This window comes from Vanessa tameamea, chromosome 5, assembly GCF_037043105.1.
Source record: "Vanessa tameamea isolate UH-Manoa-2023 chromosome 5, ilVanTame1 primary haplotype, whole genome shotgun sequence".
In the NCBI taxonomy this organism is placed as follows: domain Eukaryota; kingdom Metazoa; phylum Arthropoda; class Insecta; order Lepidoptera; family Nymphalidae; genus Vanessa; species Vanessa tameamea.
Window position 1 is genome coordinate 10068843 of NC_087313.1, and position 27788 is coordinate 10096630.

A 27788-nucleotide genomic window follows, 5' to 3' on the forward strand; every position below is an offset into this window, starting at 1 on the left:
TTAATTGACAACATTTTAATTACAAAACACCACAAAATCTATTTGACATAAAATGCCACATTTTAGATTGCTTAAGTACATTGCCATATATCTATAGTAGCTTTAGGTACAATACTGTATACCTAATCTTATTTTTTACTTGTGTATTTAATACTAACAATACGTACATTATAATAATAATTATACATTTATATTTATACACAATTTATTTGCACGTTGTATCAATTGTTTGAAATTAATGTTGATATATTATTTATTTGTTTTTAAGAAGTTAATACTGTTTAGTATACATAGATAAATTATTATAAAAATGTTTTATGCGTTTGTTATAATCTGTTAATTTAAATAGTGGCAATTTATACGAAACAAAATACATACAGGTTTCATAGGCTCATAAAATGAATTTAGATTTATATATTTTTTGTAAAATCAATAGTTTTATACAAATTAAGTATCCCATCTTTGTAAACAATAAGATTATATGATCAAGACCAGCTTGCTGCTAATTTTGAACTCCGAAAGCATTATAATTAATATTTATAGCAAGAGTTATACGACATCAAATGTATTTATATTATACATAACTTGTCACTACTATTAATAATATTTATCCGAGCTTATAATATCACATAATTATTACGGACAAGCATTGTCCACTTCGAAACAATTCTCAACATCACAACGAACCGTCTCTTCGAGAAATGTTTTAAACGCAACTAATAAATATGCACTGTCTCTTCTGAATTTCAACAAAAGGTAACGAAACTCAATCGTGACTTTCACTTCACAGGATAACTTTTAGTTACGCACTTGTACGTCTTGGCAGTTGCGATAGTCACTTGTAAGTCATTTCTTGCGACCACAACTGAGATTTTTACACGAACCAAACTTGCAAAATTATGTCTTTGTTGTCTTTTATTCACTGACTTTACACGTGTATGGTTTCATCGTCATCTTCGTCGTCAGAACGCTGTTCTATAGAAGGCTCTCGAGGAGAGCGGGGTGGAGGGGCTGGACTCCCCGGGTCGACGTCAGGGGAGGGTGTACGTCTTGCTTGTGCATAATAACCTAGAGCTCCAAGCCCCGGAGCCCCAAGGGAGCCGAGGTGAGCCGAAGGACCGGGTAACCCCAAGCCTAGAGGTGGAACGCCCCCTAAAGGCGCGCCTGGATACAGCCTGTAAATGTAACTCATTTTAGCTAGAACGACATGATCTGAAAATGTTTTACGATTTTTACGATCAAGGGTAAATTTATTTAATTCAAAAATATGATCAGTTGGTTTGATATTGGAGTTTAATCAACAAAAAATAGATAACAATAATATTTTATTATTAATACTACTCACCGATAAGGCAAGGGTTTCTGCAACGTGTTAGCAGAGGCTGACGCGGCAGCAGCAGCAGTAGCAGCAGCTTGTCGGTAATACAGGTCGGCAGTAGGTGTAGGCTGTGCGGGGTAAGCCGGTACTCCCGCCCAGTATCCACCGTATAGTCTCTGGAACGCTGCGTAATTACCGGCCTCGGCTAGTAGCTCTAAACCAACTGCCGTCTGACGTTTCCATTTCGTTCTGTTGAAGAATATTTAATAATTAATTCAACTGATTTGGTATTTCTAATAGCACTATAAATCATGTATACAGCAAAAACTTTTTGTTAAGTATTTTATTAAGCGTGAAATGGGGCTACGGAAAACTATTATCGAAAAATATTACTAAACTTCGGTTTATATCGGTTCATTGAATCATCAAATAAATCGTTTTGATCTATTGCAAATACCATAAGAAACTTTGCCGAGCACTTTACGTCACATTACGAGCTCAAAACGACTCTAAAAATCAACTCTAAAATTTTTGAAACTGTCGTTTACGAACCCTAAACCTATAGATCACTAACCCTATTCAGCGCTGTGACCCCAATCGTCATCAAATTTGTCACAGACCACTCCAGAATACAATGAGACAACCACAATAGAGTTAGTAATAAAAAAATATAAATAAAATAATAAATTTGACAAAACGTCTTGGGCACTCGTATGTTCACCGAAGCGTCGTCTAGTGATTTAATTTGATTTATTTGCTTCATTCGAAAAGGGTAAGCCAGTATAAATTACAAGATATCGCAATGGGGATAAAACATACTTCAAAAATGATCTATTCCATCGTTCTTAATTTCAATTTAGACATATTCAATTTGTAGGATGCAAACAACATGATACGAATTCCTATGTATCATTTACATATAAGCATTTAGGTAAAGACATTGAAATAAAGAAGAAGAGAATCGACATGATAAGTTAGGGGAACTGTGAGAACTCTTAGAAGAGTATTTGTCTAAAGAGACAGTATTATCACTTTAATGTGTTTCCGTATCATCATAATATATTATTATTATTATTTCTTAATGTGAGCGCTTTCGTTATATATTTAATTAAGCAACGTTATAAAATATTTAAAAAACAAGTAATTTTTATTCACCCACAAAATTGAAAAGGACCGAAAACATCCCCAATTGTGAAATTTAATTTCATTTTGCAGTTGTCGATTAGTTGAAGAGCCGTTATTGTCATCGAGTGAGTTTTATATTAATACGAAGGGAGTTATTATCATTGCTATTATTATTTTGTTAGGGAAGAGCCCTTTGTGTGGTTTGATGTGGTTGTTAGAAGACGCTTCACTGGTTACCTCGTTAATTAATTTCTTTAAATGGATCATTTAATTTTATTAAATGTAAATGAGGGGGAGTTCGAATGCTTTATTGCTCGTCTTTCATAAAATTATTTATGGTATGTCATTAAATATTTTATTTAAACTATTTTTTGTACGTAGTTTGAGAATTTAATAGTTTTGAATTTCGTTAATTTTTTTGTGACTAATTGTTATAACTTGTTGTTATTGTGGGAAATTAATGTTTATTCTGTAAAGCTAGTTTCGATATGTATGAAATAAAAGTTCAAAACAATGTGAAATATTTCGCTTTATGTTTTTATCTAATACTAAGCCATTAGTTGGATCCGTTATTAATATGCAAATATATTAAATTGAAGTACATATATATTTTACTAAATAAAATAAAAATCATATCTGTAGTAAATATCTAGTGTTGGAAGCTTTAATGCAACCTGAGATAAGTTGTTTTGTTTTAAATACCGCTCCGTAATTATCAGTAGCCGACATTTGATGAATAGAAAGAGGCTTCGCTTACATTAATCATGTTTATGACGGGTCGGACTGAGGAGTGAACACTCAAGAGCTCTTATTTAATTGTCAAGTGCTGAAAGAGAGGCAATCTGCTCAGTGACACTATTCTTTTTATTATTACCGCGGACGACGAACAAAAAGCTCTCCGAGCGCACTTAAATTCGGCCTGCCATCTCGAGACTTCTTAACAGACGATACTTTTTCTCTTTCCCACACGCACGTAACGTCATAAGAACGAGTCTTCACTGTCTCTGTTCCTCGGTCCCCCGGTGGAGTCTGTCTACGCTCCGCCCAGTGGTTTAGTGATTTGATGCTGCGTGAACTGATTCAATTGTTATTCGTGGATGTTCGCTCTAAAACGGGCCTTAAGTGTTTAACTTAGAGACGAAAATCGTCCATTAAAACGATCTTGCTTACGACCTCTCCGAGGAGGAGGTTGTTTATCTCGATTTAAGTTTTTGGAAGACGTGATGCGAATTCCGCTTGTATAGTCGACAAACAAGGAATACATTCATCGATCCAAACTGTTTGCGTTTACACTTGGTGCTTAAGCTTCTTAAGTTGTGGGGCGTTGGGCTCAATTTGATTGTTGTTCGAACGTTACTTATACGCTGTTTAGAAACTTTCAAGACGCGCTTGTATGAATGTTCTTATGGGAATTGTTTAGCGACTTAGTTGCGATCAAAGGAACATTTCAACGGTACAACTTTACTTATATACTTTTCATTTCTAAGAAATCTTGAATGATACTGAAGACAAATACATCGTAGTCGTTACTATATTAATTATAACAAAAAACTACATCTGGTGGGATAATAGAATTCAATGGAAAATAATTTTAATACTTCGCAAAAAAACTGATAATAATAAATACGGTTCCTCGAAATTAGTTTAATAGTCCTTAATAATAAATGATTTGTCATGATGCAAATACGTTTCATAAAAACGGACCGCACATACATGTGCTATAATTAAATTAAATACACAAATTACAGTCTAATTTATGACTACTTTTGACAGACAGACCGTATTTGGTCGCAAATGTCTATACTAAATTGACGTTTTGAACGGCATATCCAAATTAGAACAATAAATTGCATACTACGAATTAAAAGGACGAGAAATCCTATATTATGAACCGGCCAAAACTGAAATGGCATCTGCAGTATAATGATTAGTTTCTAAATGATAAAGCAGGCGACCTCCGCGTCCTTGGTTCGATTCCCGTGTCTCTGGAGGTGTAATTTAGTGGTTCGCTATAAGCGATTAGTGCTTCTTGGTAGCTCCCGCGCAACCCTTACATTATGTCATTAGGGACGTGCACTCACACGTATTGCATTTCAGATATGATTTTTAGAACAGTAAGATTAAACATACATACAATTATAAATAAATAAAACATCAATTAAAAGAAATATATCAAATGTACCACATGATTGTGGTTACATTTACTTGTAAAAACTCTTTTGACAATTTTAAATTAAATACAGATAATAAAAAGGTAAACATAACACACGTGATAAGATTAAAACGATGGGAAATTAACGCATAAGAAAAATAATTAATTCGAAATGTTGTTCTCATTGCGATTAAAAAAGTTTCAATAAATAAGAAAAAGGTTAACTTATGATATACTACTAACTTGATTTAAAATATATATGACACTATATATACACAAGGTATCCTAATAAGTTTATAATCATTTATTTATTACTTTCGTTTAAGGAAATAATTACCTAAACGGTATTTATCGCGGTTGCGTATCTTTTTCCACCAGTGTGTCTGAGCACAAAACAGCAAGCAATCACATTTTAGCGGATTTATCTACAGGCAAATTAAATAAATGATACAAAGCTGCCTTTCCACACGTTTTTTCCTCTTATCAATACAAATATTTCAACAATTAGGGTAATAAAATGATTCAATGGGAAATATTTATATAATAAAACAGTATCTGAGTCAGAAAACATTCCAAATGCTTATTTAAGAATTTGTACGATTTACTTCTATTATTAAATGAAAAAATTGTTATTAACTATTATATGTTCCTAATACAATTTTTTTTTCTGTTATGTTTTCTTTTTTGTTTCTGTTTTTTTATAATTTAACATAACTTTTCAAATAGAGCATTATTCATTTTTTTTTAAATACTTTATTACTAAATACATTTGCCTACCTCTCCGTAACTATAAAGGTTAAGGTAAATGCGATTCAGTGAGAAGAAACATTTTATGGTATATGGTATATAGGCATACACTACATCATACATAAGATTTTTGTAAAAAGCTGTCATTACGAGAAGAAAATAGTAGTTAATAAAACATAAAATTGGTCCAGTTTAAAAAAAAAAATCTCTTCCATCGTTTTTAAACAAAATCTAGCTCATATGTAGGTATGTGTCTGTATGTGAATTTTATTGTATCTACTATACATAAACACATCTACTATTATTTGTAGCTTAGGTGTTGTTGTGTATTGCCATATTGTGTAAAGTGTTGTATTTCACACTGTGTGTACTGGCTTTTGGGAAGCTTACTCGAAAGAACACTTAATACTTTTTCATATCATTTCATTTCATTATCAAAATAGCAAAACAAATCGGCTGTGTTAATCATAAAAACTAGGACTACAATTTATACCATTACTCAATTAAAGTTAATTTGATAAAATTAAATTTCCATTTAGTTAGGTCCGCATGAAAAACTTTGATTCCTACAATTTGCAATCACTGTGGAATTCTGTCATCTGCTAGGATCTAGAATTATTGTTTATAAATACATATCTTTACTATATCTGTAACTGCCACTTATCATAACAATTTTAGTCGGTAATGATACAGAAGTACTTGAACTAATCAAGAGAGTTATTTATGATAAACAAATTGGACCCTTGATGGTCGACCTGATCGTAAAATGTTGAAAATCGACTTACAGTATTATGGTGCTAAGTATTTGCGAGACGGATACGAGGAAATTGTAGAAGCATTATATAAGAACAAACTCGGAACCGTTTTTACTGCTGTATGGAAGATGGATGGAGGAACTTGTAGTACGTGTGGATACTGTCTTAGATAAATTATGAAATTCATGTATTTAACACAATTAATCGGGAAATGTTCATAGCAAAAGTTCCATTCACAATATTATAATGAATTTGATCAAACGTAAAATATATTTTTTATAACATTTTGTGATCGATTTCTACGTTTTTCCTTTGCGAATGTACGTTTATAAGTGTGGCATTATACGATGCGTCATTAGGTAATCGGCGGGGATTACACGTCGCCGACGACTAAACGGCGATAAACGTTGTTCGAGAGCCCCCGGCCTATTATATGTGCACGACGGACAAGCGAAATAATATTTCTCATTTAATGATTCATTTAAAACGGCAAAGTGATTTTTTGGATTCAAAATAATAATTCCGTGTAAATATATACAAATACTATATAGACATGTTATACTATTTTATTATTATGTATTTATCATAAAACGTAAATTATACCTACATATTAAATTTGGTAATAAACATTTTTATAATATTTTGGACAATTTTTTTCGTAATATGCTGTGACGGGATTTTTAACTGAACTCAAATTAACAAGTCAAAATAAAATATATAATGTCATATACCTATATATACAATATAATATATGTATTAGACATAATAAATCATTAGAACAAACAACATTATCTACCAATGATCCACTAATGAACCAAATTTAAAAAAGTGTTATGAACCAACAGTAGATACATAATTATTTCCAGGATATTAACAAAGCTTTTAGTTTCATTTCACAGCCACTGAAAATTGTACTAAATTGAAAAAAATGTAATTACAAGTTGGTATCAATGATGGAAAACGGCCAAAACACGAGTGCTTCTCGTTTTGTCCAAAAAGGGACAGAAACATCGCTCTGATGTGATCACACAAGAAATCATTTAAAAACAATTAAGTAAATAAACCGTTGAATGGTTGTAAAAAAGTATCAATTTGGTCGGCGGAAGCTTTATAATAAACGGTGCGTCGGCGCCGGCTGGGCCATGACTTGCAGGCGCTCTGTGGATGGTCAAGTGCCGACCGTCTTCGATTCACACGTACCAACAATCTGGTCCTCAATCCTAATCCGAAGCATTTGTTCTTTGCAATATCGATTTTATTTGCAATATCATGTCTTGTATGTTTTGGAGTTTTGTCATGTCAACTTAGGACAAAAATATAGTTAATTTTAAAAATATTTAACTTTTTTGTAACGAGTCTACTATTGATTGATAAGAATCGTTTAATGTTAAACGTCCAGAAAATTATTTTTAACAACAGCTTTGTATTTTAATTTGGTTAAACGCAAAAGAAATATATGATTTTAATGTAATAAAGATCATAATGTCTTAAAATCTTTATCATTGCTAATAAAATTCTGTATCCTGCCAATAAAATTAAAGGTATCTTTCAATTATAAACATAAAGCGTCGACACATGCACATAGACGGGTTCCATGAAATGTTTAAGAAGATAAGAAAATGACCGCACACAAAAGCTATTAAATCTTCAATTAACTCCAATTTCACACCCTCTCACGAACCGAAAAATCGAAGACCAAACATTGGTTTCACCGAAATTATAGAAAACCAACAAAGAATAAGCAAAAAATTACATCGATAGAAAAAAGCACCAGACGGGGCGGGCGACAACTTGTGCGGCGCGGCGCCTGCGCAACACCTCATGTAACCATTATCATTGATCGTCTATGTCTATGATACATATGTACCTATATGACATTTATTATAAATTTTTCCATAAAATCTTGGACCAATGCGCGTGAGCATTAATTTATGCAAATATATTAATAGTGCGATTTCACAAAACTAGTTTAATCAATCAACAATTAAATTACTCGTTTTATTCAGACACTAGATACTAACTATACATAATAATCATTAAATGCTACCATACGAAATAAATGCATGTACGTAAAACAACAATTATTTATTATAAAAAATATATCGTAATAGAAAACTAGAGATTGTCAGTTTTTTGGCTGCCATCGTTTTTATGAAGCGTCTAGAGGTGGCATGGTCGGCGGCAGCTAAGGTCTAATTACTGACGTTTGTTTTTGAAATAACCGCTTTGGTACAGCCGACGACGAAACTCGTTAAGTGATTTAAGATGATTAACATCATGTGTTTTTAACTGAATATTGAGAGTATATTTATTGTTTAAATTATTTATTTATTTTAGCATTAGGTAAATAATGTTTTATTATTTGTATATTTTTATTAATAAAAAATACCAAGAAGATACCCAGTTTATAAAAGTATAATAACACATTTTTATTTTTGTTTGTATAGAGTAAGCACTGTTTTTATTAAAAAAACATCAGTGGAACCTTTTATAGTTTGATCATGTTTATAGTTTATATGATTGTTATCATATAAACTAATATTATTCTCAAAATGTTTACGAAAAAGCCGTAGACATAACTCAATAAACCTTCTAAATAACACTCATTTAAAAGACAGATGTGTAATAGCTATATTACGAATAAATAAAATATGAACATTGTTAAAATTAACATTGATTTATTACGCGAAGGTAACGTTATTCGTAATATATATCATTGTGGCTAATCGAGATCCATACACCGAGCGAGTAGCGGCTACAGTATGACAATACGCTGACTCAGCGTTGTCTGTGTGTGACTCGCCGACTATCTCACGAAGTACATCAAGTTACTGTTGTCTTAATTTATAACTGAAAGCGAATGCGAATTAAAATGTCGACTCAAATATCTTACTTATTACCTTGAAGCAGCTTAATATTATATACATATATATCTACCTATATAGTTATATCAACTTAGAAAATATAAGAATGACAAAATTTATTATTCACTCGACCACAACGGTTCATCCATTTATCAGTTTCAATAATTAGCATTTTTCTTTTTAGCCACTACGCATACAGTAAATATAAGTATTTTGGGCCAAAATTATAAATCTTGTCTACAGCGTCACCTATCCGACCTACACGGTCACTAATAGCGCATAAACCAATATGTTATAGCATAGTAATATATTATTCTATTTGCCAAACGAAGATATTACGATTGGTTATATCGAAAAAATTATATTCTTAGGTTTATTTCAATTCAACAGTTAAACCGTTTCCATCCAGAAACTCGGCTTAAAAATCAGCTGCAATATTTCAATAGTACGTAAAAACAATAAGTAATAACGTATTAATATTGCACTTCATACGAAATATTATTTTCGTTTATAGTAATAAAAAATGTCATTTAATTTCTTTCAATTACTTCTCTTGTCACTTAGACCGTTATCAAGTAGCGAGCTATAATTGCTTTCTTCATTCGAGCCGTCTTACACGTATTCAGTCTTATAAACCCATTACGATGTGGGAGGTAGGAATACTTAATAGCATTTCTTCACAATTATCATGTAACTCGAAGGAAATTTGTAGTCAGGAGACGGATTTTTTTCAGATCGCATTTATAGGAAATAATATATCATTATCGTAATATAAAACATAACTGGCTTATTTATTTGATCTTGACTTTATTTTCTCTTCATAATTTTGAGCTATTCCTCAAATACCATATTCAATACTTGGTTTTTTATACTCTATACGGCCACGGTTGATACGGTCTGATATATATTTAAAAGTTTTTAAGTTGTTTCAGCATCAGCTATCACATTTCCTTAATGCCTAGATCATAATTAATATATTCGTTACGATGGATATTCTATAATATATAAAGCGAATGGAGAAAATGACAACCGATCTGTCGGAATCGATTTTCGTTATGATGTTCTAACAGTCCACCACACAGTTCATAGTTTAGGACTCACTCTCTAACTCAATCACTTTGATAGTCCTAAACTATGAACTTTGTGGTTTGACTCGTTAATCTCTATAATAAGACAAAGGCAGAGAGTTTAGTACCTTTTTCTTGGTATTGACGAACTTAAGTGTTACCACAAAATAAATTGATAATTAATCAATGCAAATTCATAAACGCTTTCTCAAGTTTTCAATATTGATTATGAATAAATTTCGACCAATACGCGAGCTCTCAAAAGAATTCTTTAACTGTTTGAAAATAAATATTTCGAAATGTTACTAGCATTTTTTACTACACTATAAAATATTTTTGTTGTTTTATAATTTTCTGTTTATATATTTTTTTGAGCGATTTTTTTTATCCCTAAATTAAATGAGTGCCTTTTGGTGAAACTTTTTTAAACAACACTGAAATGCCTTACACGTATCATATCTTCGGCCCTACCGTAAATTGAATTAATTCAATAATTAATTTAATGATTACGTGAAAATTATTAATTCATTGAAATATCCATATACAGGGTTATATGTAATTCGACGTATTCCCGTTAGGAGGTGATAGGGGTGACTATTTGTGATAATTTTAACCCCCATATGCATTATGCAAAAGTGAACCATTTTTTAGTTATCGCGTTTTTTAGATTTTTTCAAAATAAATAAAAAATGTAACTTCAAAAATTTATTTAAAAAAAAAGTATCAATTAAAATCTATTTTTTTCTTCTGATTTATAAAAACGATTAAACACTGGATATTTTTCAATATTTAAACAATAATTATCGGTCCTAATTTAAAAATGCGAGACGGAAAACGATATTATTTCAATATATTTTTTATTTTTTTCACTCAAATGTGCCAGAAAACAAAAAAAAACATTATGAAACTTGTTCTGCAGATTATTTTAAAAACATAATCGTTTACTTAGCTTTCCGAAAATGTACAAAAACTAGGAATTTATTTCAAAGCAACCGAAATAAAATGATCAGAAAGGACGCTGGTGGAAATTCGTATTCGAACATGACCGAATTCGTACTAAAGGTCTTTAAAATTCCCACAAAATTGATTTAAAATAATAACCAATGTAAAAAAACTTACATATTTACTTAACTTACTTACTTAATACAAATTTAAAATAAAATTTAGATACATAAACAGTTCAGTAGCTAAGTTACAATTAAGATATTTTGTAATTTAGCCTAGTTCTTGCTCGAAGTGACTTCCCCTATTGTGAACGCAAAGTCGCATTCTTTTTCTAAGTTGTGACTTAACTACCGAACTAGTCAAATTATTCCGCATTATATTTGAAGCGTTCATAATTCTTATTTTGATTTCTTCCGCGGATGACACAGGCGAGACGTCATAAACTAGGGATTTCATGTGACCCCAAATATAGAAATCAACCGGCGTTAAGTCCGGACTCCTCGTGAGCCACGGGATGGGTCCATTTCGGCCTATCCAACGATTAGGAAAATGGCTATTAAGCCATCGCCTAGCATTGATACCAAAATGTAGGACATCCGTCTTGCTGGTATATTATATTTTGCCTAGTAGCCAAAGGTACGTCTTCGAGGAGGCCAAACATTTTATTTGCCAAAAAATCTTCGTAAGTTGCAGTATTTAGATTGCTTGGTAAAAAATATGGTCCAATTAAATTGTCGTCAATTATTGCCATCCAGACATTGACCGAAAAACGGCGTTGTGATCCTTTTGGCCTCTTTTTATTAGGATTTTTGTCCACTTTTTCACTCCAATAATATTTATTGTGGTAGTTAGTAATACCATTTTGATAAAATTTGAATTCGTCGGTCCAGAGGATTTTTTTCAAATAAGATGCATCTTCTAAATCCTCATTAAGCATGAATCTACAGAAAGCAACTCTTCTTTCAGCATCCTCTTCGTAAATAACGTGCACAGGATTAAAATGATAATACAAAATATCTTAATTGTAACTTAGCTACTGAACTGTTTATGTATCTAAATTTTATTTTAAATTTGTATTAAGTAAGTAAGTTAAGTAAATATGTAAGTTTTTTTACATTGGTTATTATTTTAAATCAATTTTGTAGGAATTTTAAAGAGCGACCCTTAGTACGAATTCGGTCATGTTCGAATACGAATTTCCACCAGCGTCCTTTCTGATCATTTTATTTCGGTTGCTTTGAAATAAATTCCTAGTTTTTATACATTTTCGGAAAGCTAAATAAACGATTATGTATTTAAAATAATCTGCAGAACAAGTTTCATAATGTTTTTTTTTGTTTTTCTGGCATATTTGAGTGAAAAAATAAAAAATATATTGAAATAATATCGTTTTCCGTCTCGCATTTTTAAATTAGGACCGATAATTATTGTTTAAATATTGAAAATATCCAGTGTTAAATCGTTTTTATAAATCAGAAGAAAAAAATAGGTTTTAATTGATACTTTTTTTTAAATAAATTTTTGAAGTTGCATTTTTGACTTATTTTGAAAAAATCTAAAAAACGCGATAACTCAAAAATGGTTCACTTTTGCATAATGCATATGGGGGTTAAAATTATCGCAAATAGTCACCCCCCTCACCTCTTAACGGGAATACGTCGAATTACCAATAACCCTGTATATTTAATATAATATCATACGATAACTTAGTAACGAAATAGATTGACTAATGGTACATATATATATAGAGGAGTCAAAATGTGTCTTTCAAGCGAATTTTGACCGGTGACTAATGTCGAAAACTTACAAACTGCACAATAGATATTATAGTCCATAAGTGGGTGCGCTAACACAGGCTACGTAGTTAACATTGTTACTAAATTCTGTTTTTGCAAGTAAGAAATAATTAAAATATGAAAAAATAAACTCACCGTCTGTTCTGATACCACGTCTTAACTTGCGTGTCGGTGAGACCAAGTTTTGCTGCTAGCTCCATCCTGTCTTGCACGCTGAGATACTTCTGTCTCTCAAATGATTTCTCCAAGGTCTGGAGTTGGTGGTCTGTGAACGCAGTGCGCGCTTTCCTTTGTTTCTTCGCAAGACCTGATGCGTCCCCGCCGCAGGATTTACTGGATACGTCGTCCGAATCATCTTTCACACCTATAATCGTATTGACAATTAATTAATTTGTTGATCTTATAATGTTAATATAAATATTTTATTTAAATTATAAACCTCCTGGACAGGACGTAGAAAAACATATCAATAAATGAGTTTATTGTGAAATGTATTTCTGAAATTTATAGTTTTTTTAATAATATTGAAATAGATTTTATAAGGAACGATTGAAAAATCTTATACTAATCTTATACATTGTTATATAAAATATACACTTTGAAATTTTATACATACATCTTACGAAAGGATTAGAATTTGAAGACTGAACTTTGATGATTGGGTTTTTTTTAATTAACTGAATACTTTACTCTTTAGACTAGTAATATCATAAACATTATACATTAAACAAGTTATAAATAAAGTTAGTCAGTCATATTAACAGGGTTATCTAGAGCTTTGTAACTCAAGCAAGTTGTCTCGAATGAAGCCCTGTTGTAAGGCTTCTGCGGTCAGCACCGCTTCCTTACACGGACGTTGATCACTTACCTTGCAAACGAGATTTTTTCGGTGCACAATTATTTTACAAATAATAGATTGAACGAGTACTAATCGTGCAATTAGAACAAACTACATGTGTCGAATTTTTCTTATTTATTTATTCACTACATACATTTTAATTTTAAAAGAATATCAATATCAGAAACAAAAATTTCATTTGAAGTAATTTTATCTTGAATTAAGGTGTTCAATATTTGATGGTTATTATCGACCCAAACATATTAACACGTTTATCGTAAAATGACTCTTAATTAAAGTGGTTTTCATATCTTGAAAGATAATTCGGCAAAATTTAAAAGCAATTCAGGTACGAGACGAAATGTAAAGATCAAATTAGGTTATTAGTGATCAGGAGATTCGATTCATGTTTCATTTGTTGTCTTTTAATTATATTGACCTTTACCATATTAGGTAAACGAAAAACCCTTTAAAATTAAACAAATATATCATTTTACAAGTTAAAATTACTTAAACTTATCACTGTCTAAAGCAGGCTCAATTAAATTTTTTACTATTATATTTATAAAGTATTGTAATAGTATTATTATAATCTTAGTATTCTTCGAGAAAGTATTATAGAATTATAGAAGCAGCGTTTCATCGGAATTAAATATTAAAGCAATGTTGTATTCCACGAATCCGTTTTATGAATTCTCAAAGACATTACTTTTAAGTAAAATCTAGACACCTAGTAATGTAATATTATAAGTATTTCACAATTCGCAAGCATGTTAGTTAATAGGGGGACAGTAAGCAGTCTGAGCGCTTAGTGCCTGGGTGGTAAACCGCAACTTCTACACTCGGCTGCGCTAATTCCTTCGCATTATACATATAATCTGATGTTGTACTTTACGTTAACTGAATTCCTATACCATTCGAGATTTTCATTCAAAACAAACAAATGCTTTATAAACTTGAAAAGATTGTATGAATAGAGCGTTTCTTATAACATATTTACGGTTGAATATTTTTATTTCCTCTAAAAACAATAGTATAATTTAGTATATATGGTACAATTTTTTTACAACGAAAATCGCGAAGCAACCCTTGGAAAAGTATTTAATGTAAACATTTTCCTTACAAATTCACATAACAACCTTGACTACAAATTGTCGGAACGCTACGAAGTGGCGATTTTTTTAACGCCCCTCCAGTTTGTAATATCGAGTGTAATTATGACCGAGCGAGGCCCATTAGGGTTCGCCGCCATTAATTTATTATAATAAGGTCCAACTGCCAACTGCATTTGCTCGACCGTGAAAATTATTATCATTAGTGGGCAATAATGTTACCATAAAACGTCAAACTACCATTAACCTTATCAATACGATTTCAAAAATGAGTTCCTAATGTGAGAAATGAAGATTTGTCCTAATAAATGATAACAGTTCTATGAGATGTCTATATCAACGGACTCGCGGCTTTCAAGTGCTCGCTTAATTTTAATTGAGTGTTGATTCATTATTCTTTATCGAATTTCAATAAATAAAATACTAATTATGACAGGTTCTATGTTGGCATAGCTTTCGACATATATAATAATGTTAAGCATAATGTATTGTATCTGTATCATAGATTTCTTTAATTACTTTTTAAAAATATCGTTTCCATAAACAATCTTATGTATAATGTGAATCATGAAATAATATCCTAATCATATATCAAGAAAAAACTTTTATTAATAAGCCTTTTCTATCAAATCGAAAAACATTACAGCTCTTAGCTATACGACTTATTATATAAAACCAGAATATTGTAAATAAATTAAAACAAAAACGTTTTTTCAGTGTTACGGATTTGTTGAAATCATGAGAGAGCCCAGACTCAGGTTTATATTTATATTATGTTTTAGGTTTATTAATATAATAGTCAATCAAGAGTTCAACCGTTACACAGATCAGATTTACATGACTTGTATCTTTTGTCGCCAGAATTACATAGTAAACCTAACATCATGCAAAGTAAAATAAAAACAAGTATAAGTATATTAATATCAACTTAGTTATTTATAGTGAAGCTTATATAAAGCGTGTAATGTAATCAATTTATTATTATTCAGTCTGCTTGTTCATAAAAACAAAAAAGGATTAATTACATTCAATGTAGAAAAAAATGATATTAAAAGTGCATTGTGTATACGTGTATGAGCTCATTATCATTTTATAGAATATAATTTAAATTAATTTAAAAATTTACCTAATAATATTATAATATATAATGATAATATGTTATTTTTTTAATTTATTTAAAATGAATTGTAAATAAAACTAAAATAATTATTAAATATCAAAGGGTTATTCCGATACGAAACTATTTTGTAAACATAGTAATTAAACTGTTTCATTATAAAAAAAAACATAATTTATTATAATTACAATGTAATTGTTAAATTAATTAACGATATTTATTTTCAAGGTATAACATAACATACATACCTAATTACGAATTAAACTTGATAATTTACGATTCGATTAAGAACCACTACCGTTTCCGAATATAAAGAACTCTAATGAACTTTACGACCTATAAATTACGTTTAGACTTTTCATTTCGATTTTATTTAACGAGGATTAAAAAAGATAATGAATGCTTATAATACACGTGCTAGATTGTCTAATGTATTTATAATCGAGCAACACGTTACCGACCTCGTTCGTTTGTCACCGCAATAACTCCCAAAGGACATCCCACGTATCTATTAGATATGTTAAGCCGTTAATTGAATATTAAGTTACTTATGAGCGCTTGATTGATTCGGAGAATATTTAATTGATTAATAAACACTCCAATCGCTACAAGAATAAATCTGTAAGATTAAGGTCAGTACTCGGTTATGTGGCTACCGATTATTATAAGTAGCGAGGAGAACCAGATATGAGCGTCCATACAAGAATGGCGAAATTATTTTATTTATTTTTTTATATTTAAAAAATATATATTTATCTAGTTATGTAATTATATTTTTAAAGTCCTCTCACATCAATTAGCTATCTAAGCAATGTTTTATAGAAAGAACATGATAATTATTTTAAAGTTAGGTTTATTATAAATAACTCATCTGATCAGTCGTATTCATATTTCTTCAAATATAGATACTACTAGAATATTATAACACAGCCTCTCACTATCAGTTCAAGGGATCTCTCCGCCCGCTCCCAATGTTAATACATCACGCCCCACGCCTTTTTCTCTCAAACATATTTTAATATGTCCTCAATAAGTACCAAATTAAAAAATACATAAATCTTATCTTAAATAACAAAAATCACAATTAAAGCATAATTATAAAACAATTAAAGGTATTGTTAGTTCAAAAAAATATAGTTTGAAGCCGAGATAGCATAAGTGCGGTATCATGTATTTACGTTTATCTCATGCTCAAAATTGTAAATAAAAAATGCATCCGCATTGCACCAGCGTGGTGGTATAAATTCTAAACGTTTAACTAATTAAAGAAACCTTAAAATAAAATCTAACACTTACTCGTCAAAATACGATATAGCTTGAAAAATTCCCTCATCTGGATTTCCTTTTTATTGAGGGCAAAATATAGTTCAGAAAAAAATATGCTAATATTTTAATAGATTTAAAATAATTCAATACTTTCATCCAATTACATTTACAATTGCGTATCTAAATGACCTTAATGTGTCAAACGCTTATACAATTTTAATAGTATTTATTTACAAGGTGACCTCATGAATAGATATCGCTTTATTTAATTTAACACTCTGTGATTTGGCTTGTCTTTGTTGCGAAGGTTAGTTTTATTCAAACGACTTAAATACCATGCACTAAATAAACTTGTATAAACAGGTGCTTTGAAAATCGGTCAAATATTTAAATATTTGACCGAAATGAATTTCAAAAAATACATTAAGAGTTACTTTTTTAACCCACGAAGAAATAATTCTATCGAGAACAATTATATACATTAGAAGCAAGTCTTTTTAGTAATATTTTATGCTTTTTACAACATTATCTACGTAATATTGTTATAGTCTCGATCAATGGTTTCAATTCAAAGGCAATTTTGAAATTCGAGATGCATAAATTGGGTTTACATATAAGGTATGCGTCCCGGGGGAGCGTTGTGATTGAAGTCAACACAACTCGATAGTATAATGGGTCTTTTTTAAAATAATAATAAGTAAATTAAGCAATTGGTTACCAGTACTTATAATTATGCCTTAAAAAGCTAAAGATGCCGAATTCCAGGCAATTCTTCCGGGACCGTCTAGTGATATTTTTCACAAATATTGGGAATTTGTGAAAAAATTGTAATAGCAGCCCGGTGCTATACACACGTCGATGAATCTCCTCGACGATGTTTTGCGTCTGATCTCTTCAAAATCTTATTGGAATTGCAATCGAACTATGAGGGTAATATCGAGAGCGTGCGTGCAATTTGGCTCTTTGAGATTAACCTTCTTGATAAAGATTTGATCAGGGAGACCATTATTTTCACAGCCTTCATCAATTATTTTATAATTAAGAAAATACCTCTACATAGTTAAACAATAAAACCTCTTTATACTACAACGAGCTTTAGCGCCTAAAATGGCATTATTATTCCTTACCAAAATGGTTAATTAATTCATGAAACATATCACAATAATTACATAAATATCTTAACTCTATCAAAGTCATTTTAAGATAAAGCACATTATTTGTTTCGGAAAAAATAATGTGTACTTATATTTTAACTAAATTATTAATTTAAATTTAAGTAATATCATTCATTTAAATTTAATAACAAAAAAGTGTAGTTTATTTGACATTGACTTTTTATACGAAAGTTTAATTTATAAAACAGGCTTTAAATATATTCGTATTGATTATTATAATAATAGTTCGTATTATATTTTAAGCAATGGATCTGAGTGTCGATCTCTTTTAGCAAACTTTTTTAAGCATATTTGCGTCATACCCTCGTTGCGTTTATTTCCTAGGTATTTTTTGAATAGATGCTATCATTCTTATTTTGTATATACATTTGTTAAGTAGCTTCTCAAGTTAGCTTATGTTCTAATGATTCATGTACATTTTCTTCAATAAGGAAAATCATGTAAAACATTTTTAATACAAGTAGCCAGCGTAGATAAAATATGTCCGTCATAATTACGAAATAAAAACTTCCAACGCAAAATTTTCATTTATTAGTTTATAATTACTTGAACAAAAACACGTAACAATTGCGTTAAAAACTTAATAAATTTAACTATATGTTATCGTTCCAGTTAAAGTTCGTTTCGTAATTACGTGAAGCATCGTTGCTTTGTTATGTCCTGTAAATCATATTTAATGTTTTATTTGTTTTGTCTTTATTATTAATAATACAAAATATATAAATGTCAACTACACTACGATGTATCGAACTAACAGTTCCTCATGGCGATACATACCTATAGAAAACTTCTACGCTCTGAGCAGAGAAATGCACCAAATCATTGTTTAAACGGATAATGTTTATTAAATGACCTACAATTGCTATGTAGCCTTACTGTTTTTAATAAAAGAAATTTTTAAGATAAATTCATATAGTCGGGCCTATCTATTATTATCGATTACATTTAATAAAATTGGAGTGTCTGTTTGTAAAATTAAAATAACCGCTTTTTAATAAATGCATATGTACATATGACAAAATAAAATTTTATTCAAATTTTGTCTATCTGTTTGTTCCTGCTAATCTCTGGAACGACTGCACCGATTTTAACGGGACTTTCACTGGCAAATAGCTGATGTAAGAAGGAGTAACTAAGGCTACAACAAAATAACTTTTTTGTCAAATTCCAAAGTCGCGGGCACAGCTAGTATGTTACATAAAGAATATTTATATTCTAAATATTAAAATAAATTGTGGTTTTAACTAATAATAAAATTACTCACACATACCTTTTAAAGACAATAATTTGTTTCACGCAGTGATATAATTAATGATGATCGTGTAAGTGGAAGCCATGTTAGATGCGCGAGCGCAGTGAACAATGCGCTCAATGAGATGGCGTTATATCATAAGTGTGTCGTAATACACTTCACAGATAATATTATTGATATAATTCACTAACAAAACTCACGAATTATAAATCATAAACCATAATAGGTTTTTTATTTAGTATCCCAACATTGTCCTTAACATACGTATATATGCATAATGTTAATATTTTAAAATTTATATTGGTACTTTTTTTTTGTAATATACCTTTACGAAATATATATTATAATATGAACATTTACTTATTTATGAATGATATTTTCATTTTATGTCATTTTAATTTGCTACATTTTGGGCTTTGCTCACTATGTTAAATGACTTAATTAAAGTGTGATACTTATAAGGTTCTGTTACACTGAATATAATTTTTTCGTAAATTAAATTGTATTATGCCAATATTTACGTAATAATATAAAATTACGGCTGTAATGTAAAATGTAAAATCGTTATTTTTCCTTTTCAAATTGTAAGTTAATTATTTATTTTAATACTATCTGTGAGATGTTTCGAATTCAATTTAAAAATTATAAATGTAAAAATAATTTATCAATGAACAATCATCTAAATAACATTCTAAGAAGCGTTAGTTATGAATTCAACATAAGTTTTCCCGTAATTAATCTTTGCATTCACTTTAATCGTAAAACAATACTGGAACGAGCTGCCTGATTTTTGCCACGATAGCAATTAGAAAATCTGTGTAATTATATGTTTACGTAAACAAGATTACAATACAACGATTTCTTTAATTCATATAATGACTATCTCTTAGGGTTAGCACAAACTATTCATATTTTTGTACGAAGTCTTAAAAGCTATTTAATTGACATTTAAGATTTTCTACGTAAATTATTTAATAGGGATTACACGACCGATTTTATGTTTGTTTCACTCGAGTAATCCGTAATATATAACTTCTTAATTTAAGATTTTAGTACACAACATATTAACACACTGTCCTATGAGGTACGTACTTATGGATAATTGATTTTATTAAATGTGAATTTCTTAAAAAGTATAACGTTTATTTTAAAAGTAGCATATAAAATTAAATGTATCGGATAAAATAGATCAAACTTATAAGTTGACGATTTCGGGTATATCAATGTGAAATCGTATGAAAAATTATACTATTTCCGTTACTCTATGTGAAACCGCTCAAGTCGACATTCAGATTTCAGAAGCTATTACACGGTCTCTTCACATGACTTTACCCAAAAATATGATATGCTTACAAAACTTGAGTCACTGACTGATTTATTTAAAATAACAACAAGAAATTTACTATTTAATGTATATACACACATTATAAATGTGTTTTGAAAATTAAGAAGTTTTTTTTTCATTAAAATTTGGCTCAGTAAACAAACCAGTGGCTTGAAAATTCAACATTAGTACAACAAATAAGACTGTAAATAATCCCTAACAAAAAAAAAAAACTTTAATCACAAAGTCTTAAGACGAACTTTTATATTTTAAATCGAACTCAATTTCACAGCTCACATCGCCTGTCAAATGCGACACAAAGCCGCGAATAGGAGCCGTATTATGAGAGATTTCAACTGGGCCTATTTATATCAATGATAATCTATTTATTGTCACACTAAAAAGTTTTGATTTTATCATTTGGTGCGATGAAAGAATTGTCACCTCACGCTTATCGAGATGCCAAAAGTCACGACGGTGTCCAATTTGGTAAAATGAACTTTATGGCCTTTAATATAGAGTATAATCTTGTATAACATAAATTGATCCAAAACAAGGTATGCTAAGCAGCTTAACGATGGTGTTCGCTTGAAGTAAGGTTTGACGTTTCAAGTAACGAACCAGTGGCTTCGTAAAGGTATACTTAATGGCAAAACGCTATTTGCTACCATTTTTTTTAAATGTGCATATTACCTTATAAAATTACAAGTGTCAAGGGAGTGTCAAGGAAATCGCGTTTGACAAGCGCTAAAATCAAAGTAATATTTTTTACTGTGTAATCGATTTAATTGTGTGACCGCGTCTCTATTATTAAGTGGAGATTAATTACTTTAGTAAATTGTCAGTCAGTTTATATTATGAACACTAATTGCTATAAACGCTGTATTTTTCACATTCTCAGTAAATGGGTTTTTTAAATTACAATGCAAGAAGCTTTGTATTTACAGTTGTACGTAGACATTTTAATTGCTGCCGGCGGAGGTTGAGTACAGTAATTGACAGGTTTAAAATCATTAAATAAGGCATATAGTCGGAAAGATTAACGTTATTAACGATCATTTCCGAATATAATGACTTTTCATATTATGCAATTTCTTTATATGCACTTAATACCGACTTTTGCACGCAACTGTACCAACTGTAAATCGCACGAACATTTATGAATTAGGTGAGCTATTTAAAGTTTAAAAAGCGAACTGAACTTGACATTTGACAAAAAGCTGATTATGACGTCATTTTTTTTCTCTTCCCTCGGGCCCAGGAGAGGCTTTTCAGCCAGGATTAATTTGGTCCGTTTTATAAGGGCTTACTTATCTCGGAACCGAGTGTTCCGAACGAGTTGTATTTATCGTGGCCATTATACGTTTTATTATTTAATTTATTTAACGCTTCGAGTTTATCAGCTTGTCTATTAAATCGTCGACGGGATAATGCGATTGAAAACTAAACATTCATTCGAGATATTTAAAGTAATTTATGTGTGTGTGAACTATTTAAATACACATAAATTCTCTCAATTGATACACAAACATTAAATATAAATAAAAGGCTAAAGTGTTTTGAAATAATTATTTAAATTAATTGAAATGACTCAACTCAAACAATTATACAGTTCTATTAACGATACCGTTAGTTTAATGGTATCTGTATTATCTGTATAATGTATCTCGAGAGATTATCTAAGAATTATTGTGCCAAAATGTTAGAATATATATATCTATATAAATAGAGATAAAATGAATGTGAATATTTAAAAATCGAAAGTATTCGTCAGTAAATCAGTTTTAAGTTTAAAACAAATCTGAAAGTTTTTCTTTAAATATAATACGAAACGAGACGAACATCTGAGAGGTGTAATACAGAACAAGTGGAACATAGTTGACGGTCGCGAGTTGGTGTTTACAAATTTATCTTACGATCGGCGATGGAAGAAAAAAACGTGAAAGAGCCTGCGTGGGAAGAAAGAAATTCTGGGCTCTTAACGTATGTATGTACATCCGCAGTGTAGCAGCGAGGATGATTAAGATCTACATTTTTTTAGCAGGAGAAGAAACATTAATGCCGATCTCTTAAACGAATTTGATAGAAATAACAATATCGCTATACTTTTAATACCACACATTAGAGCGAGAGAGCCGATATTTCGAACCTGTTTTGTGTGAAAATGATTTTATTTTAAAGATTATGTACAATTTATGTCAAAGTCTATTTTAAAATAAATTACAAATAATTTAAATCATAATCATAAACGAAATCATTGAGATAAAATAAATTACTTTATCATTTAAATTTGACTAAGTAACACTATTATGAATAATAGTACCTACTTCACTTTATGTTTGTTGTATATTTATCTCAAAAATAAATGCATTTATAATACATTTTTAAACATGAGGTTTACAAACGAATTCCTGATAAATTACCTTAGATACTAATAATTAGTTACGAGTTCGGATAAATATAAAATAATGAGAAGTTATATCACAATAGAGATTACACGCAGCCATTTAATTAATGAAAATCATATTCAATGCTCTTGAAGTTTCATCAGAAATTATTAAAAAACTTAGACGTAAATTATGCGACAATTAGTTTTTTTTTTCATAATATTCTGACGTTTTATTTATTAGTGCCACTATTTCAGTTAGTTGATAAGGGCAATTAAAAAATAAATTAAAATTACGTTTCATTGAAACCGTTACATAGTGGCTTTTCGAGCACGTCTATACAAATATATTGAGTGTGACGAATTTGAATCCGGTTTTATCATAGGATAGATGTATATACCCGAATTACATATTACAAGAATTGCGACATTACGCGTAACATATATACAACCACGCATACTTAGGTACAATAAAGGACAATGTTAAATAAAACAATGTCTTGTTATCTGTGTTATCACAATATTGTTTGTAATTAAATTGGATATTGAATATTATTAATTACAATACTTGTTCGATAGTTCATTGATTATATTAAGTACCTATTGAAATTCTTGAATATAAATTATGATCATGTGTTTTGCATTTGTCTTATCGTTCTAAATGTTATTCATAGTATTTAGGACAGTACCACATTCAACCGCAAGATCACTTGCATCTATTATGTCTAATCAAATACGTAAAATTTACTTTCATTACGTGTTATCGTGTATAATATTAGAATAAAGAAATATTGAGTAGTTTAGTGTGTTGCTATCTTAATGTAGTCAAGGCGAACCTAGACGGACAACGGGTCAGCTATTCAGATGTTTTTTTTACGATAAAATATAGAGTCGATTTGTTTAACACTCACGTTAATAGTCATTTATTTATCAAACATTAGCATTCAATTGACTATTATTTTTAAGTTAACGTTTTTGTTTTTCTAGACAAGCTGGATTTATAGTTTATTTTCAAATTAAAGTCTTGTGTAGTTTGTGATTATTTCTGTTCATTTTAATCCTTCGTAAAAATAAGCACCTACAAATATATTTAACAAATGTGTCATGCTAAATTGATATACAATTATATAAATCTGATTTTAAAAAGGATAATGATGAATTGACTATGTGATTATAATATACCAGAGATATATTTTTATCTTTTAAATTTATTATATAAGGAGATTGAATCATGCTTACAATCTTTTTATTATAATATTAACCAAAATGTTTTAAGCCGTGAGTACGTGGTAAAAAATTAAGAAATATGTTTATTCAAATACCTAATATGAATTCTATTATTATTTCAATGATAATTTATAAATTATATTATATCCTATTGCTGTTTTATGCTTATATGTAAATTATATCTCTTAAGTTTATTAAACAGTCTGTTTGTACAACTATTTCTAAGTAATTTTTTTTTGTTTATTCGTCCGTTCTGCTTTCATGGCTCACCGCTTTGTTAAATTTGATAGTAACAAAAAAACTAAAACCAATAGAAAATTATACGGATACTACGACTACTGGAACCCTGATCAAAACAGAACCAGAAGTACGAATTAGAAGCGAATAAAGCTGCAGGCAATAGGCCATTAATATTTAAGTAATCTTCAAATATAGAGAAGGTAGTTATTATAAAAATATTTTTGCTATTAAAACCTCATAGAGAACTAATTCATGGTTTTGTTTGTAAATTAGTGCATGTAATAAAACGATCCTTTTTTCAACTTTAATACAATTACTTTATAAAACTTTAAGTAATAATCATGATAAATTTAAAAAACTAAACGCATCATGAGTTCAACAGAACAGACAGATTAGGGCATCATGCACGATTTAAACAAAATATATTATCTCTTTTGCTTATAATACAAAAAAGAAATATCAAAATTAAATAAATAAATCTATTGTAAAATATAACATTGAGTACTATTAATTATTAATAGTGATTAAATCAATCACATCAAATCTTAAAGTTTATCCATGAACAAGTCGCACAGCATTTGTTACAAGTGATTGCCCGACGCTCGTTGTGACAAACCTTTATTTCGGATGAAATTGCATCCGTAGCCGACGCAAGACCTTTTGTAGGTCGGATACCGTCCCATACACAATCGGCTGTGATGTCGATTCAACTCGACTGTTTTTATGATATAGATTTACTTTAGTTGTGGTCCGTGTTGAATACATTTACAGTTTATAGCATCTATTTTTTTTTTGTTTGTCTTTATTCACAATTTTTTCTGTATTATCTCAGACTATTTACTGTAATAAACATATGTATATCATCGCAAATTGTAGATAGCAGTTTAATCAATATTCTAAGTTCTAGCTAATGTCGCTAACGTTTGTCATAATACATTTAGTGCGATCCGACCGCGGCCCGCGGGCACACAACTTCGATTTAATCTCCATAACAAAAGTAAGCATTTGTTGTTTTTGTAGACGCTGGGTGGTATCAACAATTTGTCTCAATAATTAATTGCCGACATTCATTTGTTTGTTTAATAGTAATTTTTATTTTTTAACTCCTAATTTCTAGCATAACTAAATATGGTAATGTATGCTATAAATTAACAATAAAATGTCATTTCTCTTGGTATGAAGAGATAATCTTTTAAGTTAACGAATATTTTATTCATTAAATTTATAATGTTAGTATGACTTCCACTTAATTAAGCGGAATTAAACTTTTAATGTACTCAAACAATAGTTTTTATATAATAAAATGTAATTAGAAAACTAATACAAAACAGTTAGAATTTTCATTGTATAATTTTGTCATTGTTTGGAAAGTTACAAATTCATTACACACGATGGCGCGTCATTTCAGATTCAATAGAAGTTTTGTATAAAGAACTTCCTCACGTCAAGCGTTGAACACATGCTTTGTAGACCTTAAGAAGAACTGGTATTGTCGGAGTGGACGATTTCTAATTACGAGTCGCAACTACGACGTGATTATATTTGCTGTTTATATATTCATATTTATCAATAGGATACTTCTTTTATATTTACACAAGAATTATTAACATGAAAGCCTTAATTATACAAGTAGAAAAATATTATTGCCTACTGTACATATCATGACTTCGTTAAATCCCAATTCGTATGCTTTTGGCTAAAAATGAACCAGAATACAATGTTTAATAAATCGCATAATGCCATGATACTTAGAAATATATGTATCCTTATTAAATAAGATATCTCTCTCTATCAGTGATTTCTTCATACGCAGATATGTGTCTTTTCATTATTTAATATCATTGAATTCGTAACAATGAGTGATTATTTCAAGGCGTGAGTAAGTCTATGCGGAGGCTGCTCCAGTTAACTGTTATATAATTGTCACTCAATAATTTAATAGCTTAGAAAACAGCGCATTGTTGCAAAATTCTGAGAAAATTCTAAACGAATTCATTTGCGTGACGATCATTATCGTCTTTCTCGGCATTATCAAACAGCCGGTGTAAGCAATTAATAGATTATAATATTTAAATAATATAGTATGAATAACAATTAAATATGTCTAGGCCGTTTTTCTAATTAGAACGCTACTATTACATTATGCAAACTCTATGTTATTAATGCCGTCAGACCCGTTGAAGTCTTTTCTTAGACGCAGCGGGTACGTGCCTCTATCTTACGATAATATTTATAATTAAAATAATTTTGCATTTGTAAATATATTCCATAGAAAGCCTCCATAATTAAGTATTGATTATTAATAATTACATACTTAATCATTTATACTCAATACTAAAATATAAGTATCAATAGTTTCATTCAACCTTTTATTAAAACACTTTTAAATAATCCAAAGTTGTTACAAGTTCATATTCTAATCCTTTCGTCAAAAATATATGCATCGGTACAAGAGTAGCGTAAGTTTTATTATAATTATATAATAACTAACCTGGTGAGTCTGTAGCCGATCTGTCCGAATCGGAATCTCTATGTGCGCTTAGGTCCCTAGGCGCAGCGTCGAGTATGTCTGTTATCATGAAGCGAGTTCGTGGAGCGCGCGCGTCGCGCTCGTCGCGCTGCACCGTCATCGCCACGGCGCCGGGGCCCTGGCCCGCCGCCGCCGCTCCTGCTGCATCCAGCGCCCGCGCGCGCCACCGCCCGCCCACCGCTACCTCCACCTCGCTAGCCCCCAGCTCGACGTCCGAACCGACGTCTCCGCCGCTGCTGTCGACGCCCGTCACCGCACACGGCACATCACACGACACCCGTTTGACGCTAGGTCTTATAACTTTAATACTCGCCGATTGTCCGATTAACCATCGCCGTCCTTCACCTCACTTTAATGTTCACCCTTTAAAACAGTAAGTACGGTTTCCAAAATATTTGTAACACACAAAACTCTAAATTTATTCGTTGCAGATCACGTGGAAAACGGCGGTGATCCGACGCTGCGATCAGTGTACGCGGGGAAGTAAAGATTCGTAATAGCTAGCGACGCGCAAGCGTTCGGCGCGAGGTGTCGGCTGCGACTGAGGCGGGC

At 30.5% G+C, this 27788-nt stretch overlaps 1 protein-coding gene across 1 annotated transcript; it reads right to left on the reverse strand.

Moving 5' to 3' along the window:
- Positions 1–27788, reverse strand: LOC113392525 (homeobox protein B-H1-like). The gene is made up of 4 exons (XM_026629011.2): positions 27198–27788; positions 12905–13133; positions 1346–1567; positions 1–1175 (listed from the first exon to the last, which is right to left on the reverse strand). Exons 1-4 carry the CDS (start codon positions 27334–27336, stop codon positions 929–931), a joined length of 837 nt encoding a protein of 278 aa, XP_026484796.1. The 5' UTR covers positions 27337–27788; the 3' UTR covers positions 1–928.

Bases quoted from the DNA above. Each gene is read 5' to 3' on its own strand.
- LOC113392525 (XM_026629011.2), bottom strand. From the start codon at position 27,336: ATGACGGTGCAGCGCGACGAGCGCGACGCGCGCGCTCCACGAACTCGC. The intron at 13,134-27,197 runs GTTAGTTATTAT...ATACGATTATAG, and splicing joins ATCGGCTACAGACTCACCAG to GTGTGAAAGATGATTCGGAC. The intron at 1,568-12,904 runs GTGAGTTTATTT...ATTCTTCAACAG, and splicing joins ACGTGGTATCAGAACAGACG to AACGAAATGGAAACGTCAGA.